An 18466-nucleotide genomic window follows, 5' to 3' on the forward strand; every position below is an offset into this window, starting at 1 on the left:
CCCTTTCCTGGTCTGTGACTGGATAGCACTGACCCCTGTAAGCGTGTATGCAGGAGCGTTTGGATTTTTTGCCCCTATGTGCATCACTTTGCATTTTGCTACATTGAACTGCATTTGCCATTTCTTAGCCCACTCACCCTTAATTTATCAAATAAGGCAATCCGCTTTGGAGCTCCTCACAATCCTTTGTGAAGTTCTCACCACCCTTACATAATTGCAGGCATATCATCTGCAAACTTGGCCACCACGCTTACCCGGCACCCCTACTTCCAGGTCGTCATTTTATGAATAGGTTAAAAGAGCACTGGTCCCAAAAGCGGATCCTCTGGGGACACACCACTCCCCACATCTCTCTCCATTGTGAGAATTTACCATTTACACCCACTCTTTGCTTCCTGTATCTCAACCAGTTTTTAATCCATAGGAGTACTTCCCCTCTTATTCCTTCATTGCTGAGTTTTCTCATTAGTCTCTGGTGAGGAACTTTGTCAAAAAGCCTTTTTGAAATCCAAGTAGGATATCCACTGGTTCCCCCTTAATCCATATGTCTATTTACATCCTCAAAGAATCCTAGTAAGCTCTGTAAGACAGGATTTAGCTCTGCAAAAGTTTGCCACCTCCTTTCTGTGCGTGTTTTGCTTTTATACATGCCGGGTAATTTTATCTTTAATGACAGATTCTACTAATTTACTATTGATGTCAAACTGACTTGCCTGTAATTTCCCGGGTCCCCCCTAGATCCTTTCTTAAAGCATTTGGTGCATATTGGCCATCTTCCAGTCTTCGTGGATGGTTTCCCTGACTTCAAGGATAAGTTGCGATTACAGCGAGGCGATCAGCAATTTCATGCTTGAGCTCTTTAAGAACTCTTGGGTGAATGTACCAGCTGTGGGATTTGGCAGCATTTAGTTTATCAATGGCATTACAGAACTTCTTCCTTGTCTACCACTATCTTCGTTAGTTCCTCTGATCTCACTTCCCAAGAAGCTTGGTTCTAGGTGCAGGAATTTTCCTCACCTCCCTCTTGGGTGCAAGACAGATGGTGCGGAATTCATTCAGCTTTTCTGCACCCCCCCTTAAGTCATCTTTTAGCACAATTCCTTTGTTCCTTTGTCATCTAACGGGTCTACCGGCCTTGCTGGCTTCCCTGCTTTTGATGTACTCTGAAGAACTGTTTGTTGCTGGTTTTGATGTTCACGGCCAGGCGTGCCTCATAATCCTTTTTTGCCTCCCTTACAGCTAACTTGCTTCTCTCTTTTGCCACCATTTGTGTTCCCTCTCTGGTATTCTTTAACAAGTTAAGTTGGACTTCCATTTTCTAAAAGATATCTTTTTTTCCCTAATAATTTCCTCAACGCCCCTTAGTTAACCATGTAGTGTGGCTTTCTTTTGGACCTGGGCGCTGCCTTTTCCTAACCTGTGGAACACATTCCAGTTGAGCTTTTAAAGACTGTGTTTCTTTAAATAACCTCCAAGCATCTTGGACATTTTTGACTTCTTTTGATTTTCTCCCTTTCTACCTTCCTCCCAAGCACTATCCTCTATCATCTTTGAGTAGAAATTTCCCCTTTCTGAAGGCTTAATGTAAATTCACATTAGTAGTTGTCACTCTGTTCGCAGATGCAGAGATACTGAATCTGACAGCATTAGGGTTTGCTGTTCCCTATCGGGCTCAACAAATAACACTGGACTTCCCTGCACTCAGGTCCTGGGTCCCACATAGAATTGTAGACTCTAGGATCACATCTCCCCTGGCTGGTTCTACAACGGCCTGCTCTAAGCCACAGTCATTTAGCATGGTCCAGGAATGTTCTCTCCTTACTTCATGACCTTGAACATGCATTTTTTCCAGTTTATATGGGGATGAAGTTTTAAAATCGCCCATTACTACCTACATTTTTGCTTTTGCTTGGCCTCTCTAATTTTTTTTTTTCCTTGAATCTCAGAACTCTTCCTCTTGTAAAGGCCATCAGGGGGACCTATATAATATATCTCTAATGTTAAACTATGCTTCACCCCTGGTATTGGATATGTTCCGCTGTGTGCTTCTGTAGAGGAATCAGGCCCTGCATTGTCTATTTTATGCATAAATATGCTCTCTTTGATGTAGAGGGCCACCTCCACCCCTAATACTCTAAGTCCTATCCTTCCTGTGGTAGAGCCTGTAACCTGGGATAAATGCATCCCCACTTGGTTCTCCTTATTCCACCATGTCTCCTGTGTGGGATGCCCACTATGGTCAATGTCCTCCTTCAAAACTCTGTACTCCAGCTCCCCCATTTTAGGGTCGAATGCTTCTGGCCATTAGCATAGAGACACCTGTATACCCTGTCTCCTGGTCCTTAACCTGGGATTTATGTGTTTTGCCCTCTAGCCTTTTGTAGACACTAATACTTATCACATTGCTATGTTCCCTACTTGTATGTGGTTGGATTTAAAAAAACCTCCTTCTCTGTCTGTAACCCCTATGGACTCTGTATTCCTAACCGAAGTCACCCTCAGCTCCTCCTGTCGGGTTTTCCCCAGGAATCAGTTTAAAAGCTGGCTCCTGCCACCCTTTTAATGTTGAGAGCTTCAGCAGCCTGGTTCCTCTTGGGTTAAGATGTAGCTCATCCCTTTTGTACAGGCTAGCCTTCTATCCCAAAAGGTTCCCCAGTTCCCAAGTGGGACAAATCTGAAACCCCTCTGCCTTTGCAATTCACCTCCCCGATCCACGCACAGACCCTGTGTATCTCCTCGGCTATTCCTAGCTCTCGGGCCTATGCCAGTGGGCCAGGTAGCATTTCCAGAGAATGCCACCTTTAAATCCTGGATTTTAACCTTTTTCCTAGCAGCCTAAATTCTAGTCTCTCAGAACCTCCCTGCTACATTTCCCAATACTGTCATTGGTACTAATGTAATCTCACACAACTGCTGACTCCACCCCCAGCACTGTCTAACAGCTCATTCTAGACGTAGGGCTGACATTCTTAACCTTCGTGACTAGGCAGGTAAGTCACCATGTGGGCCATCACTCTGTCACAAACCCAACTCTCTATATTCCTGATGACTGAATTCACTCACTACAAGGAGAGCTCCCACCTCCCTCAGGGGTAAAGTACCCTCAGTGCTGGAGGATAGCTGGATCACCAGTTAAGGAAGGGATCCCATCTAAGGGGAGCATCTCTTTCCCCACCCTTCACAGACTGGCACCCTCAGTCACCCAGACTCTCGACATTCTCCATGACATCTGAAGAGATGTCACCTTGGGAGTGGGGACCTCGGGCTGCTAGGGTCCCCTGAAAGCCTTGTTTGCTGCCCTCTCTGCCTCTCTCAGCTTCTCCAGGTCTGCTTACACCTTGGCTTCAAAGTGAGGAGACCCAGTGACATCATTCCTTGAGTGCCAGGGAGCTCATTATTATTGTAGCCAGGGCACACCTATGACTTCTGGCCTATAGTGGCAGATAGTCATACATGTGACACTCAGTGCAAAACACTGGCAAGCCCCCATCCCCCCCTGCTGGCTTCCCTGCCTTCATATCTGCTTTTGTTTAGATATTTAGATAGGTTAAACTTTTAGTCAGTGCCCCTTGGAGCTGGGCCTGTACCCTTACTATCCCTCAAGAAATGTCCTTATTAATTAATTAATTTATTTATTTTTAAAAAGAAAGAAATTGCGCGTGTCACTAGGCAAATGCCACTGGTTCCAGAGATTGAATCCAAAGACTGAATGATTCTCCTCATGTACCTCTCAGGAGCCTCCCCACCTTTAGCAGCCTCCAGGACAAGCAGAGTAAACACCCTGCACCCCTGTTAAGCCCCACCTCCAGCAGCCTCAGCTCCTAGTAGCCTTAAGGAGAAAAAGAGATAACCCCTGCAAACCCCTGTTAAAAATACACTGTTTTAAAAGATGTGGCTTTGAGAAAAGCCCTCCAAAATGAACACCAGAGTCACTCTGTTCTTCCTGGCCCAGATGCCTTGTCCACTGCTGCTCCTTTCTGCTGGTTCCAGAGACTCATGCCTCTAAAGGTGAGAGCAGGTACATAAAGATAAGATTCGTATTTATTTTGGGTACTGTGTGGTTTCCGGGCTTCATTCATATTTATTTGTTTACACTTTTTCAAAAACTGCCTTCAGTTGCATTTCATATCCAGATATTTGCATGTCCAAACAGCTCCTTGGCTGCACATTTTTAGGTGTCTGTGTCAGGAAGACTCGCAAAACTTGTGCATCATATCAGTCCTGGGTGAAGCTGTGACTGTTGAGCTTGTATTCACCCTCTCTCACAGCGGGCGTGTTTTGGGATGCTTGCAGGCAGGTTACTTCCAACAGCCAGACAAGTGTAAATTCTCCAGCTGCGTTTTTTAATAAAATTTATTAAGTTTTCATAAAACATTATAACAATAAAAGAACAAAAGATAATAAGTATACGCCCATAACCAGGAAGACTGCAACATCAACCTTTCTGTGTTCCCCAGCAGCTGATCAAAAGAGGCATATTGTCTCTGGCAACGAAGGAGTAGATATCCACCATGATTATCCTGTTTCCCCAAAAAATAAGGCCTGCCCCGAAAATAAGCCCTAGCATGATTTTTTGGGAGTTTTGGGGGATGCTTGAAATATAAGTCCTACTCCAAAAATAAGCCCAAGTTGCAGATTCCACCGTTGCAACTGATCTGGTCACGTGGGGGGCGCAAAATCATGGGGAAAAAAATAAGACATCCCCTGAAAATAAGCCCTAACGAATCTTTTGGAGCAAAAATTATTGTGAGACCTCTCGTGTGCCATTAACAATCTTTTGGAGCAAAAATTAATATAAGACCCTGTCTTATTTTCGTGAAAATGGTACCAGCCATTTGTAGCCCTACCCTCCATAACTTTGTCTATTCCCCCTTCAAAACCTTCCAGGGGTCAGACATGACCACATCCTGTCTTTTAGCACCAGGTTCCATTAATTAATTACACACTGCACGAAGAAATACTTCCCTGGGTCTGCCCTGAATCTCCTAAGCTTCAGCTTCTATGGATGACCCTAGGTTCTGATATTCAGAGTACAGAAAAATCCTCTCCCTTTGCATTCTTCACTCCGCACCTCTATCATGTCTCTGCGCACTCGCCTTCTCTCGAGACTTAACGGCAGAGGTGGGATCCAGCAGGTTCTCACAGATTCCCGAGAGTAGGTTACCAATTATTTGCGTGTGCCGAGAGGGGGTTACCAATTGGTGATTTTGCCACGTGATTTTTGCCTTAGTTACGCCCCTCCTCTCATCAATAGCACGCAGAACTTGAAGCAGTCTAGCAGGAGGTCCACCGGTGTGCTTGGCGGCCTGCACCTGCGTGCATTCGTTTCCCGCCCAAGGACCAGCGCAGTGGCTGCGTCCTTGCCACAGCCCCACCCCGGAATGCCCGGCCACCCCTGTCGTGCCCCACCCAGCCCCATTGGCGCTATGCCACAGTTTGAATCCCACCACCATGGGAACCTGTTACTAAATTTTTTGGATCCCACCACTGCTTAACAGCCCTAAGTGTTTTAACCAATCCCCACAGGTTAGCTGTTCTAGCATTCTGATCATTTGGGTCGTTCTTTTCTGCACCTTTTCAAGCTCTGCAATATTCTTTCCAGGTTAAGTGGCCAGAACTGCATGCAAAATTCCAAGGGTGGTCTCACCATAGATTTGCATAAGGACAGTAGAATAGTGTGAAGAGGGGATTGGAATGCTGACAGTTAGTGCTGACACCTGTTGTGGTTTTTACTGTTTCACTTTGTGTTGTCTCTGCTTGGCACTTTTCCCAGACTGGCCTGGCCTGGCGTGTGAATCTGTCTTGAGGGGGCTGGGCCGGAGTTCTCTTGAAGTCTTTTCTGTATGTTTGATAATCAGTCCTCGCAAGGACTCTGGTTGAATCTAGCCATTTTAATAAAGATCTTTCTACTGGCGGCGGGGGGTATCTTGATTGGGTGTCTTCTTCATTCCCCCCCCCCCCCCCCCCACCCCCCCCCACCCCCCCGCCCCCCCCCCCCCTTTCCCCCCCCCCCCCCCCCCCCCCACCCCCCCCCCCGCCTCCCCCAACCCCCCCCCCCCCTACACCCCCCCCCCCCCCCCCCCCCCCTCCCCAGCCCCCCCCTTCCCACCCCCGCCACCCCCACCGCACCCCCCCACCACCCCCCCCACCCCCCCCCCCCCCCACCCCCCCCCCCCCCCACCCCCCCCCCCCCCCACCCCCCCCCCCCCCCACCCCCCCCCCCCCCCACCCCCCCCCCCCCCCACCCCCCCCCCCCCCCACCCCCCCCCCCCCCCACCCCCCCCCCCCCCCACCCCCCCCCCCCCCCACCCCCCCCCCCCCCCACCCCCCCCCCCCCCCACCCCCCCCCCCCCCCACCCCCCCCCCCCCCCACCCCCCCCCCCCCCCACCCCCCCCCCCCCCCACCCCCCCCCCCCCCCACCCCCCCCCCCCCCCACCCCCCCCCCCCCCCACCCCCCCCCCCCCCCACCCCCCCCCCCCCCCACCCCCCCCCCCCCCCACCCCCCCCCCCCCCCACCCCCCCCCCCCCCCACCCCCCCCCCCCCCCACCCCCCCCCCCCCCCACCCCCCCCCCCCCCCACCCCCCCCCCCCCCCACCCCCCCCCCCCCCCACCCCCCCCCCCCCCCACCCCCCCCCCCCCCCACCCCCCCCCCCCCCCACCCCCCCCCCCCCCCACCCCCCCCCCCCCCCACCCCCCCCCCCCCCCACCCCCCCCCCCCCCCACCCCCCCCCCCCCCCACCCCCCCCCCCCCCCACCCCCCCCCCCCCCCACCCCCCCCCCCCCCCACCCCCCCCCCCCCCCACCCCCCCCCCCCCCCACCCCCCCCCCCCCCCACCCCCCCCCCCCCCCACCCCCCCCCCCCCCCACCCCCCCCCCCCCCCACCCCCCCCCCCCCCCACCCCCCCCCCCCCCCACCCCCCCCCCCCCCCACCCCCCCCCCCCCCCACCCCCCCCCCCCCCCACCCCCCCCCCCCCCCACCCCCCCCCCCCCCCACCCCCCCCCCCCCCCACCCCCCCCCCCCCCCACCCCCCCCCCCCCCCACCCCCCCCCCCCCCCACCCCCCCCCCCCCCCACCCCCCCCCCCCCCCACCCCCCCCCCCCCCCACCCCCCCCCCCCCCCACCCCCCCCCCCCCCCACCCCCCCCCCCCCCCACCCCCCCCCCCCCCCACCCCCCCCCCCCCCCACCCCCCCCCCCCCCCACCCCCCCCCCCCCCCACCCCCCCCCCCCCCCACCCCCCCCCCCCCCCACCCCCCCCCCCCCCCACCCCCCCCCCCCCCCACCCCCCCCCCCCCCCACCCCCCCCCCCCCCCACCCCCCCCCCCCCCCACCCCCCCCCCCCCCCACCCCCCCCCCCCCCCACCCCCCCCCCCCCCCACCCCCCCCCCCCCCCACCCCCCCCCCCCCCCACCCCCCCCCCCCCCCACCCCCCCCCCCCCCCACCCCCCCCCCCCCCCACCCCCCCCCCCCCCCACCCCCCCCCCCCCCCACCCCCCCCCCCCCCCACCCCCCCCCCCCCCCACCCCCCCCCCCCCCCACCCCCCCCCCCCCCCACCCCCCCCCCCCCCCACCCCCCCCCCCCCCCACCCCCCCCCCCCCCCACCCCCCCCCCCCCCCACCCCCCCCCCCCCCCACCCCCCCCCCCCCCCACCCCCCCCCCCCCCCACCCCCCCCCCCCCCCACCCCCCCCCCCCCCCACCCCCCCCCCCCCCCACCCCCCCCCCCCCCCACCCCCCCCCCCCCCCACCCCCCCCCCCCCCCACCCCCCCCCCCCCCCACCCCCCCCCCCCCCCACCCCCCCCCCCCCCCACCCCCCCCCCCCCCCACCCCCCCCCCCCCCCACCCCCCCCCCCCCCCACCCCCCCCCCCCCCCACCCCCCCCCCCCCCCACCCCCCCCCCCCCCCACCCCCCCCCCCCCCCACCCCCCCCCCCCCCCACCCCCCCCCCCCCCCACCCCCCCCCCCCCCCACCCCCCCCCCCCCCCACCCCCCCCCCCCCCCACCCCCCCCCCCCCCCACCCCCCCCCCCCCCCACCCCCCCCCCCCCCCACCCCCCCCCCCCCCCACCCCCCCCCCCCCCCACCCCCCCCCCCCCCCACCCCCCCCCCCCCCCACCCCCCCCCCCCCCCACCCCCCCCCCCCCCCACCCCCCCCCCCCCCCACCCCCCCCCCCCCCCACCCCCCCCCCCCCCCACCCCCCCCCCCCCCCACCCCCCCCCCCCCCCACCCCCCCCCCCCCCCACCCCCCCCCCCCCCCACCCCCCCCCCCCCCCACCCCCCCCCCCCCCCACCCCCCCCCCCCCCCACCCCCCCCCCCCCCCACCCCCCCCCCCCCCCACCCCCCCCCCCCCCCACCCCCCCCCCCCCCCACCCCCCCCCCCCCCCACCCCCCCCCCCCCCCACCCCCCCCCCCCCCCACCCCCCCCCCCCCCCACCCCCCCCCCCCCCCACCCCCCCCCCCCCCCACCCCCCCCCCCCCCCACCCCCCCCCCCCCCCACCCCCCCCCCCCCCCACCCCCCCCCCCCCCCACCCCCCCCCCCCCCCACCCCCCCCCCCCCCCACCCCCCCCCCCCCCCACCCCCCCCCCCCCCCACCCCCCCCCCCCCCCACCCCCCCCCCCCCCCACCCCCCCCCCCCCCCACCCCCCCCCCCCCCCACCCCCCCCCCCCCCCACCCCCCCCCCCCCCCACCCCCCCCCCCCCCCACCCCCCCCCCCCCCCCCCCCCCCCCCCCCACCCCCCCCCCGCCCCCACCCCCCCCCCCCCCCTCCCCGCCCCCCCCCACCCCCCCCACCCCCTCCCCCCCCCCCCCCCCCCCCCCCCCCCCCCCCCCACCCCCACCCCCCCCCCCCCCCCCCACCCCCCCCCCCCACCCCCCCCCCCCCCCACACCCCCCCCCCCCCCCCCCCCCCCTCCCCCACAACCCCCCCCTCCCCCACCCCCCCCCCACTGACAGAGGCTGATGGGAATTGTAGTTCCTGAACATCTGGAGAGCCACAGGTTCCCTACCCCTGGTGTAGATGAAATCTTCTATGTCCGTGGTGGCGAACCTTTGGCACTCCAGATGTTATGGACTACAATTCCCACCATCCCCAATTGGCCATTCTGACAGGGGCTGATGGGAATTGTAGGCCATAACAATTGGAGTGCCAAAGGTTCACCACCACTGTTCTAGGTTCTTCACCCCTGTTTGGAGACCTGATTTGCAATGGCCTGTACATGTTCCTTCTCCATTGCTTCCCCCACCTTATGGAATGACTTCCTTGAAGAGGTGAGGAAGGCCTCCCGTTCTCCTGGTTTCTCACCAGCTATGCAAAACAGTTAAGTCAGGAGGGCTTTTCTGTATGGTTAATAGGGTTGCACTGTAGAAAAGAGGAGCCGCCTGGCATGGTGGTTAAGTGCTTTCGCTGCCACTCACACAGTCAGGAGTTCGATCCCCCTTTGGGTCAGATATCCTGGCAGTTGGCTCATGGTCAACTCAGCCATCCATCCATTCTTGGCCGGTAAATGAGTACCTAGGTCATAGCTAGGAGGTAAAGAATAGCCCGGGAAAGCAATGATAAACTACCCCACAAAAATGGCTTGCCTATGAAATCACTGCTTGCAGTGGTACCCCAGGCTCGGACACGACTGAAGGGGAAACTTTACCTTTACTTTACTGTAGAAAATGGTTCATGTAGTTGCTTGGATAAATAATTACGGACCGTAGTCCATACAACTGTATACAACTTGCCATAAGTGGTAACACTTCCTGGATGGGTCGTGTTAAGCTTTGTTTCATTCTTGTTTTTAGATTTCTGGTGGTTCCAGGTTTCTACAATCCTCATCCTGTTGCGTCGGTTGTTAAATGTTCCACCTGGTTGATTGTGTTGACTAACTCTGCGTAATCCTTCTTCAGTCCCCGTGAGAAACGTGGACTGTAATAAACGAATAGTCGGCACTTCAAGATAGAACCCGTGCAGATTGTCAGGATACTGTTGAGACCCTCGAGCATATCATGTTTTCTTGCCCGAGGTGTGCGTTACCTAGACTCTCCCTACTTGTCCTGGCTCTAGGGAATAAAAAAAGTTGTTTGGAGCGAAGGCTCATTCCGCACATGCAGAATAATGCACTTTCAAACTGCTTTCAGTGCTCTTTGAAGCTGTGCAGAATAGCAAAATCCACTTGCAAACAGTTGTGAAAGTGGTTTGAAAACGCCTTATTTTGTCTGTGCGGAAGGGGCCATACAAAGGCTATCCACCTGCTGGATAATAGTGACCGTGGGATAACTGGAAAAACCACTGAATTTTTATTCGAAGTACTCAAGTCAAAGACATAGTGGAAGCTGGGCCATCTCTTCTGTTGTAACCTTACGTGCTTTGTCCAGTTTTATGTCCTGTTTTAACACCCACTCTGTCCTGTATTTTGTTTTATTGACATGCCTAATAAAGGTCAGTTGAAGCTGAATAGTCTGTACTGGGCCGTGACATTTCCAGGTTTATTTTCCTGCAATCGAGCGTCCCATCTAGAGCCCCTGCATACCTTTCCCAACTGCTCTGGTTCAGGAACGTGCAGGGAAAGCTGGCTGTGAGTTGCTGATGCTGGTGTCATCTCTTTATAACTTTGTGCCCCTCCTTCTTGCCTCCCCCCCCCCCCCAGTTATTCCTAGACATGGCTTACAGAGTCTTGGGAAAGTTGCAGCTGCCCGGCGCATGCCACCTCCTGCCAACTTGCCAAGTTTGAAGTCTGAGAACAAAGGAAACGACCCCAATATCATCATCGTACCCAAAGACGGGACAGGATGGGCAAACAAGCAGGATCCACCAGACCAAAAGAGGTAGGAGGGGCGGCCCCCTTTTCCCGTGCTTTAGGAGATGTTTCTCCTTTCCTCTTTGGCATACTCTTAAATCCACTGCTTGAGGCCACGGAGGGCAGAACGGGCACCCTTGATTCAAGAGCATTAAAGCCTGTCATCAAGGTCTCTGAGCACCTTGGGGGTGGCTGGGGGGGGGGATCTCTCTATGGAACTACTCAATGCAAGGGGTCTAATCCTCTCTCAGGGGGTCTTCCTCTCTCAGGCAGACCTGGCCACTGTGATCCATGCAACGGTCACCTCCAGGCTTGACTCATATTGTAACCCGCTCTACGCGGGCCTTCCCTTGCGTTTGATTCGGAAACTGAAACTGGTCCAACATGCAGCGGCACGCTTGCTCACAGGGGGTGCCTTCGGTGATCATATTCCGCCTGTGTTGCACCAGCTGCATTGGCTCCCAGTGGAATTCCGAATCATCTTCAAGGTGTGGTTTTTGACCTTTAAGGCCTTACGCGGCCTGGGACCCTCGCATCTAGAGAGACCCGCATTACCCCCCATATGCCCCTACTCGGCTCTCCTGCATCTCAGCAGGAGGCCAATTTGTTGGTGGTTCCTTGGCTCCCTCAATGCATGCGGGTTGAGCCTTTTCCCACATCCGCCAGGGACCTTTACGGCCCTGGCCCCGGCCTGGTGGAACACTCTCCCTCCAGCTGTCCGGGCCCTGCAGGACCTTGGTGAGTTATGCAGGGCCTGTAAGACTGAGTTGTTCCACCAGGCCTTTGGAGTGTCCAGTCGCTGAGTGGCGCCTCTATGCTTTATGCACTTATTTACCATCTTAATTCTGGTTCCATCTGTGTTACCCTCCTAGAGAGGAGTCTGGCCTCTCCTTTTTGGGGAGATTTTAATGAACTGGGTTGTAGGACGCCTGTCATTGTTAACCGCTGTTTTAATAGATTTTAATGGATTTTAGTTATTATATTGATTGTTGTGTGGTCGCTATTGTGAACCTCTATTTAATTGTGTATATATTGATGTTGTGCACCGCCCAGAGCCCCTTGGGGATGGGGTGGTTTATAAATCGAGAAAGAAAGAAAGAAAGAAAGAAAGAAAGAAAGAAAGAAAGAAAGAAAGAAAGAAAGAAAGAAAGAATAAATAAATAAATAAATAAATAAATAAATAAATAAATAATGTACTTAAAGGTTGTTAGAATATTAATATAGGAAAATACACTCATTGTCTGAGAACAGTGGAGGATGGGAGCCGTCCTGATGAGCCAGGGGGTAGAAAACGCCGCCTGCACGTTTCTCTTTCTCCCCAGTTGATGAAGATCGACCAGATTCCGGTTTTCAAATCCTTCGGTTGGGGTAGATGTTCAGGGCTGTCTACGATGTTGCGTGTGTGGTTTTCTTGACTCTCCGTTCTCTGCTTTTATTCTCCAGTTCCAGTGCAACGGCTGCACAGCCGCAGGAGTCGCTGCCGCAGCAGGGTTTGCTGAAATCTGTCTCCAGTTTACAGAAGCTGACCCAGTCAATCAGTCAGGAGGTAGGCATGAGTTGGGCTGGTGGCGACTGCGTTAGTTGTCTGGAAAAGGGTCTGCCAGGTCTTTCAGGGAAGGCTGCCATCGGCCCGTGGCAACTCCCTTTTCTGCACATTGAAGAAGAAGAAGAAGAGTTTGGATTTATATCCCCCCTTTCTCTCCTGCAGGAGACTTAAAGGGGCTTACAATCTCCTTGCCCTTCCCACCCTCACAACAAACACCCTGTGAGGTAGGTGGGGCTGAGAGAGCTCCGAGAAGCTGTGACTAGCCCAAGGTCACCCAGCTGGCGTGTGTGGGAGTGCACAGGCTAATCTGAATTCCCCAGACAAGCCTCCACAGCTCAGGCGGCAGAGCTGGGAATCAAACCCGGTTCCTCCAGATTAGATACACGAGCTCTTAACCTCCTACGCCACTGCTTGTCCCTAAGAGCTCGCTCTCAAAAGTAGTCTGTTTTTGAATCTGGAGGTTCCATTTTGCTAATAACATTGTCTTCCTGATTCATTGGGGCCGATGTTCTCAGGACATTCATGGCTAGCTGGACTGTCCTGCTGTCTGTTATCACAGGGATGGAGAAGGGACAGGCGTGTCAAAACAGGAAGTGAGGTCATAATGGGTTGAGCAGTAAGCCCTTTGAAGCTGGTCTCTCTTCCTTGGAAGTAGGAGCCGGAATGGGCAACCCGCGATCTTTTGCTTTTCTTCTACAGAGTACAAATTCAGTGCACGGTGGACCAAAGTCATGGGCACAGCTGAATGGAAAGCCAGCCAGACCAGAAGGTGGTGAGTGTGAAACTTTTGGTCTTGTTTGGCGGGGGAGGGCAGGGGCAGCAGCCGCAAAGGAGCGGAGCAGCCCCCTGCACGACTGATCGTGTGTTTCTCTGGCAGGTTCAAGGGCCTCAAACCGACTGTTATCCTTCTCTCCCGAGGAATTTCCAACGCTGAAAGCAGCTGGCGAGCAGGACAAGGCTGGCAAAGAAAAGGGCGCCTTAGATCCGTCGTATGGGCCCGGACCAAGCCTCCGCCCCCAGAGTATGTAACCACTTCCTCTTCCCTGCACTCATATCCCACTGTCAGCAGTCAGCCCTGGATGCTTTTCTGTGGCAAACATTTGAACTGTGCAGTGTCTGGCCCCGTGTCTGTCAAATATAATCTTCCCAAAATTTCTCCAGGGTACTCCTCCATTCATTTCCACCAGTCTTACTTCAGGGAAGATCTCGGCACTGGCCTTTGTAGGTGCACTTGGGGCCCTTTAATGCAAACGAGTTGATTTCCACACATCCTCCTGCATTGTCAATTTTATGGAGATGCCAGGAAACCTCTTAACGTTGCCTCTGTTGCTCTGGTCCTTTGGTCCTCTTTATTATTCCAGTTGCCCTATTTACTCTATAGCAGTGGTGGCGAACCTATGGCACGGGTGCCAAAGGTGGCTCTCAGAGCCCTCTCTGTGGGCACGCGCAAACAGAGGGCCCCCTCCACACATCTAGGCTGGCCTGGGCCACTGGGCTCGATTATTAGCATTGATTAAACCTAAGACCTAGTTTTGGGGAAGCAGTGTAGGTAACTCTGTTAAGCGCCGTTAAACCCCACTGATTTTCATTCAAAGAACTAAAGCACGATCCTTTACCTGGGAATAAGCTTGGTTGCTGGCAATGGGGCTTGCTTCTGAGTAAACCCTCCTAGGGTCATGATTGACCTGTTTGAAGAGTTGCACGGTTGCTTCAAAGCAAAGCCAACAACTACCACCAAGCTTACTCTTGAGTAATGCATGCCTCGGAGCCAGCCATTTTTTTCTAAATGAAAATGAGGCTGCAGCGTTTGGGACTCTTTAGTTTGGAGAGGAGACGGCTGAGGGGGGATATGATTGAAGTCTATAAAATTATGCATGGGGTAGAAAATGTTGACAGAGAGAAATTTTTCTGTCTTTCTCATCATACTAGAACTAGGGGGCATTCATTGAAAATGCTGGGGGGAAGAATTAGGACTAATAAAAGGAAACACTTCTTCAACTTGCTAAGAACGTGGTGATTGGTGTTTGGAATATGCTGCCACAGGAGGTGGCAGGGATGGGCCACTACCAACCCTGATAGCTTTTAAAAGGGGCTTGGACAGATTTATGGAGGAGAAGTCGATTTATGGCTACCAATCTTGATCCTCTTTGATCTGAGATTGCAAATGCCTTAACAGTCCAGGTGCTCAGGAGCAACAGCCGCAGAAGGCCATTGCTTTCACATCCTGCATGTGAGCTCCCAATGGCACCTGGTGGGCCACTGCGAGTAGCAGAGAGCTGGACTAGATGGACTCTGGTCTGATCCAGCTGGCTTGTTCTTATGTTCTTAAAACCTCAGTATTCAGGTTATATTGCCGTGTTGGCACTTCGCGATAAATAAACGGGTTTTGGGTTGCAATTTGGGCACTCGGTCTCGAAAAGGTTCACCATCACTGCTCTATAGTTCATTTTCTGATTGAAGGTAAAGTCCCTAATATTTCACACTGAATGACAAAGTTTCATCACATTGCAAGTAGAATAGAACGTTATGGGAAGTGTTCATCAATTACGATTAATGTTGTTAGCCTGTTTTTTACTTGTTTATTCTGCTGACCAAAGAAAGAATCTGATCCACGCAGTGCCCAGAATATTGCCCTGCAACCCCTTGGAGGAACCGTGGGGGTTTCTGTGGTTCAGGGATGTCCACCTGGGCATAGAGTTGGGGTTGCTTTCTCATGACTTTCTCTGGAAATGTGACAAGTTTGTTCATTAGCTGTTTGGATACGTTGTTTATTGTGGCGTGTGATTGTCCTCCGAGGCATGGGAGGGGGGAGGGCAACCCATTGGAGAAAAGCGCACCGCCACAGGAACTGGCTGCCATGACGACAGCCGTGCCTCGCCTGCCACAAGGGATGGTGGCAGAGGAGCGTTGTGCCCCTTGCCAGGTGAGGAAGAGATCTTTCTTGGCTCCATGAGATGAATCATTAGAACATCAGAAAGAGCCTGCGGGATCAGACCAGAGTCCATCTAGTCCAGCTCTCTGCTACTTGCAGTGACCCACCAGGTGCCTTTGGGGGCTCACAAGCAGGATGTGAAAGCAATGGCCTTCTGCTGCTGCTGCTCCCGAGCACCTGGTCTGCGAAGGCATTTGCAATCTCAGATCAAGGAGGATCACTTCACTCCTCTACTACATCAGTCAGCAAGGCCCTGAAAGAGACAGCAGGGTTGGGCATTGGCTAGGAGGGAATATGTATGAAGTCAGGAGGCCTAGAAGGAGTGGACATTTAGCAAATATTTAAAGTCTGAAGAGTGCAAGGAAGGTTCCCCTGAAGCTCAGTTAGACCCCTGGGTTCTAAGCGGAGGATTGGAACAAGGGACTCCAGGTGTAGTTTAACTCCTGTCCTGCCTTCTGGGGCCAGAGTGGCAAACCCACGTTCAAAAGCGCTGTGTCCCACCTGTGGCCCTCCATGTTGCCATTAGCTCAGTGGTCGTGCTCTTGGTTTGCAAGTGGAAGGTCCCAGGTTCCGTCTCGGGCATCTCCCCTTAAAAAGGACTTCAGTCGCCAGAGCTGGGGGGGAAATGCTCCTGCAAGGCAAGAGTAGGCAAAACCCCGTTAAGGCACACGTCCCTTTCTCCTAGAACATTGGTGTCAAACTCGCGGCCCTCCAGATGTTATGGACTACAGTTCCCATGGTGCTGGCAGGGGATGATGGGAACTTTAGTCCATGAAATCTGGTGGGCCGTGAGTTTGTCACCTGTGTCCTAGAAGACTTGGGCAGTGTTTGTGAGATTGCTTTCCACTTGTTGCCTAAACAACAGCCCTACAAGGCCCATAGAGGAGTGCGAGGGAGGAGGGAGGGGGCCCGGCATCTGGACATCACATGGTGTTGGTAAATGGGCCCTCAAAGGGGTGGCATGCAAGGGAAGTTATGGACCCTCAAAGGGGTAGCATGCAAGGGAAGGTGGGGAGGGAGGGGCGGCATGCAAGGGAGGAGAAGGCGGCGGCCCGGCATCTGGACATCACATGCTGTTGGTAAGTGGGCCCTCAAGGGGGTGGCATGCAAGGGAAGTTATGGACCCTCGAGTTATGGACCCTCAAAGGGGTAGCCCGCAAGGGAAGGGGGGGAGGGAGGGGTGGCATGTAAGGGAGGAGAAGGTGGGGGCCTGGCATCTGGACATCACATGCTTCTGGTAAATGGGCCCTCAAAGGGGTGGCATGCAAGGGAAGTTATGGACCCTCGAGTTATGGACCCTCAAAGTGGTAGCATGCAAGGGAAGGGGGGGAGGGAGGTGTAGCATGCAAGGGAGGAGAAGGCAGGGGCCCGGCATCTGGACATGGCCCACCCACCCTAGCGGAGGGAGGGGAGGCGGAGGGGTGGCATGCAAGGGAGGGGAGGGAGGGGGAAGACTAAGACTAAAGTCTTAGTAAGGCCAGGTCCCCAAGGGACTTCTGGGGTGGCCAACAAAGTAGGGTGTTGCTGCAGCATAGGGGCTCAGCTCACTCCCAATGACATCGGAGGGGACTGGCGTTGTGTCTTGGGCCTTTGCTTCCATCAGCCACGTCAAAGCCAAATCTTGGAACTTGATCGGGGCCTGCCCAGCAGTGTTGTGGATCCAGGAAGCAATTGGCGTACCTTGCTGTGATTGACAAACATGCCCCTAACTGGCCCTGAGAGTGCATATGAATTTGGAGCCATCTCGTCCCACCCTAGATCTATTCCGTTCCCTCCCTCAAACAAGTTAGCTATGATAACAATGCCATTTCTTCCCCAATTGCATTTCCAGATGTCACGAGTTGGAGGGAGGGCGGTGGGAGGAACGTCACCTCTGCCACATCTCTGACCGCCTCCCTGACTGAGCCGGACAGCAAGACCTCTAGTGCGGGAGACGGAGCCCCCTCCTCAGCGAACACCAGCGACCCTAAGGAGCCCTCTCTTCACCCGACTCAGCCTATCCGCAAAGGGGCTTCGCAGTTCATGGGAAATGTCTACCAGCCGCCAACGTACCATGACATGCTACCAGCTTTTGTGAGTCCCGGGTTGCCTATACCCCTCTCTGCAATTATAGTGGAATTGGGTTAATATAGGATGGATGGATGGATGGATGGATGGATGGATGGATGGATGGATGGATGGATGGATGGATGGATGGATGGATGGATGGATGGATGGATGGATGGATGGATGGATGGATGGATGGATGGATGGATGGATGGATGGGATGGATGGATGGATGGATGGATGGATGGATGGATGGATGGATGGATGGATGGATGGATGGATGGATGGATGGATGGATGGATGGATGGATGGATGGATGGATGGATGGATGGATGGATGGATGGATGGATGGATGGATGGATGGATGGATGGATGGATGGATGGATGGATGGATGGATGGATGGATGGATGGATGGATGGATGGATGGATGGATGGATGGATGGATGGATGGATGGATTCACGAGCCCGAACCTTTGGCATCGATAATGTTATGGACTACAATTCCCATCAGCCCCTACAATTGGCCATGCTGGCAGGGGCTGATGGGGATTGTAGTCCATGAATATCTGGAGTGCCAAAGGTTCGCCACCACGGCCCTAGGGGTTCTGGGCGGTGTACAACAACATCAACATATGTCCAGTTTATCACAAAATAAACAATTATTACATGTGTTAAAATCCATTAAAACCATTAAAGCAGCGGCCAATACAATAATAACAGGCATCCCATAACCCGATTAATTTTAAAAGCCTCCCCAAAAGGAGGGAACGGCCGGACTCCTCCTTAGGAGGGATTCAGTATGAGGTTCATTTTGTCCCAGTGGGGTTTTTTAAACCTCCATTCGTCCATTAATTCTACAAATGTTTGCCTTGCCTTTTATGCCTGTTTTATAAACCTACCAACGTGGCTTAAAGTTCCAGCTAAGCCTAGTGCTACAAATGGTAGATTTCCTGCATGAGGACATCTTGTAGGTGATTCCCACTGTCCAGTCGAGGAGACAGGAAACAGTTCTTTCTCCTTCCTGTTGGTTGTGTGAACTTCCTTTCTGCTAGTGAACTTAGCTGAATGAGGACCTTAATGAAATTCCTTTCAACTGCCTTCTAGAGATAAAAAATGAGAGGGTGAATTGTTCCATATCGAATAATTTTATG

General features: G+C 55.5%; 1 protein-coding gene across 1 annotated transcript in view; it reads left to right on the top strand.

The window, feature by feature from the left end:
- Positions 1-10211: 10211 nt before the first annotated feature.
- Positions 10212-18466, top strand: part of PRRC2B (proline rich coiled-coil 2B) — a 71343-nt gene continuing 63088 nt past the window's right edge. The window contains 5 exon segments of the mRNA XM_048512151.1: positions 10212-10818; positions 12234-12336; positions 13036-13108; positions 13214-13357; positions 17100-17341. Coding sequence (XP_048368108.1) covers positions 10580-10818; positions 12234-12336; positions 13036-13108; positions 13214-13357; positions 17100-17341 — 801 coding nt within the window. The 5' untranslated portion in view covers positions 10212-10579.

The sequence above is a fragment of the Sphaerodactylus townsendi genome, linkage group LG12 (genome assembly GCF_021028975.2).
Source record: "Sphaerodactylus townsendi isolate TG3544 linkage group LG12, MPM_Stown_v2.3, whole genome shotgun sequence".
NCBI lineage: Eukaryota > Metazoa > Chordata > Lepidosauria > Squamata > Sphaerodactylidae > Sphaerodactylus > Sphaerodactylus townsendi.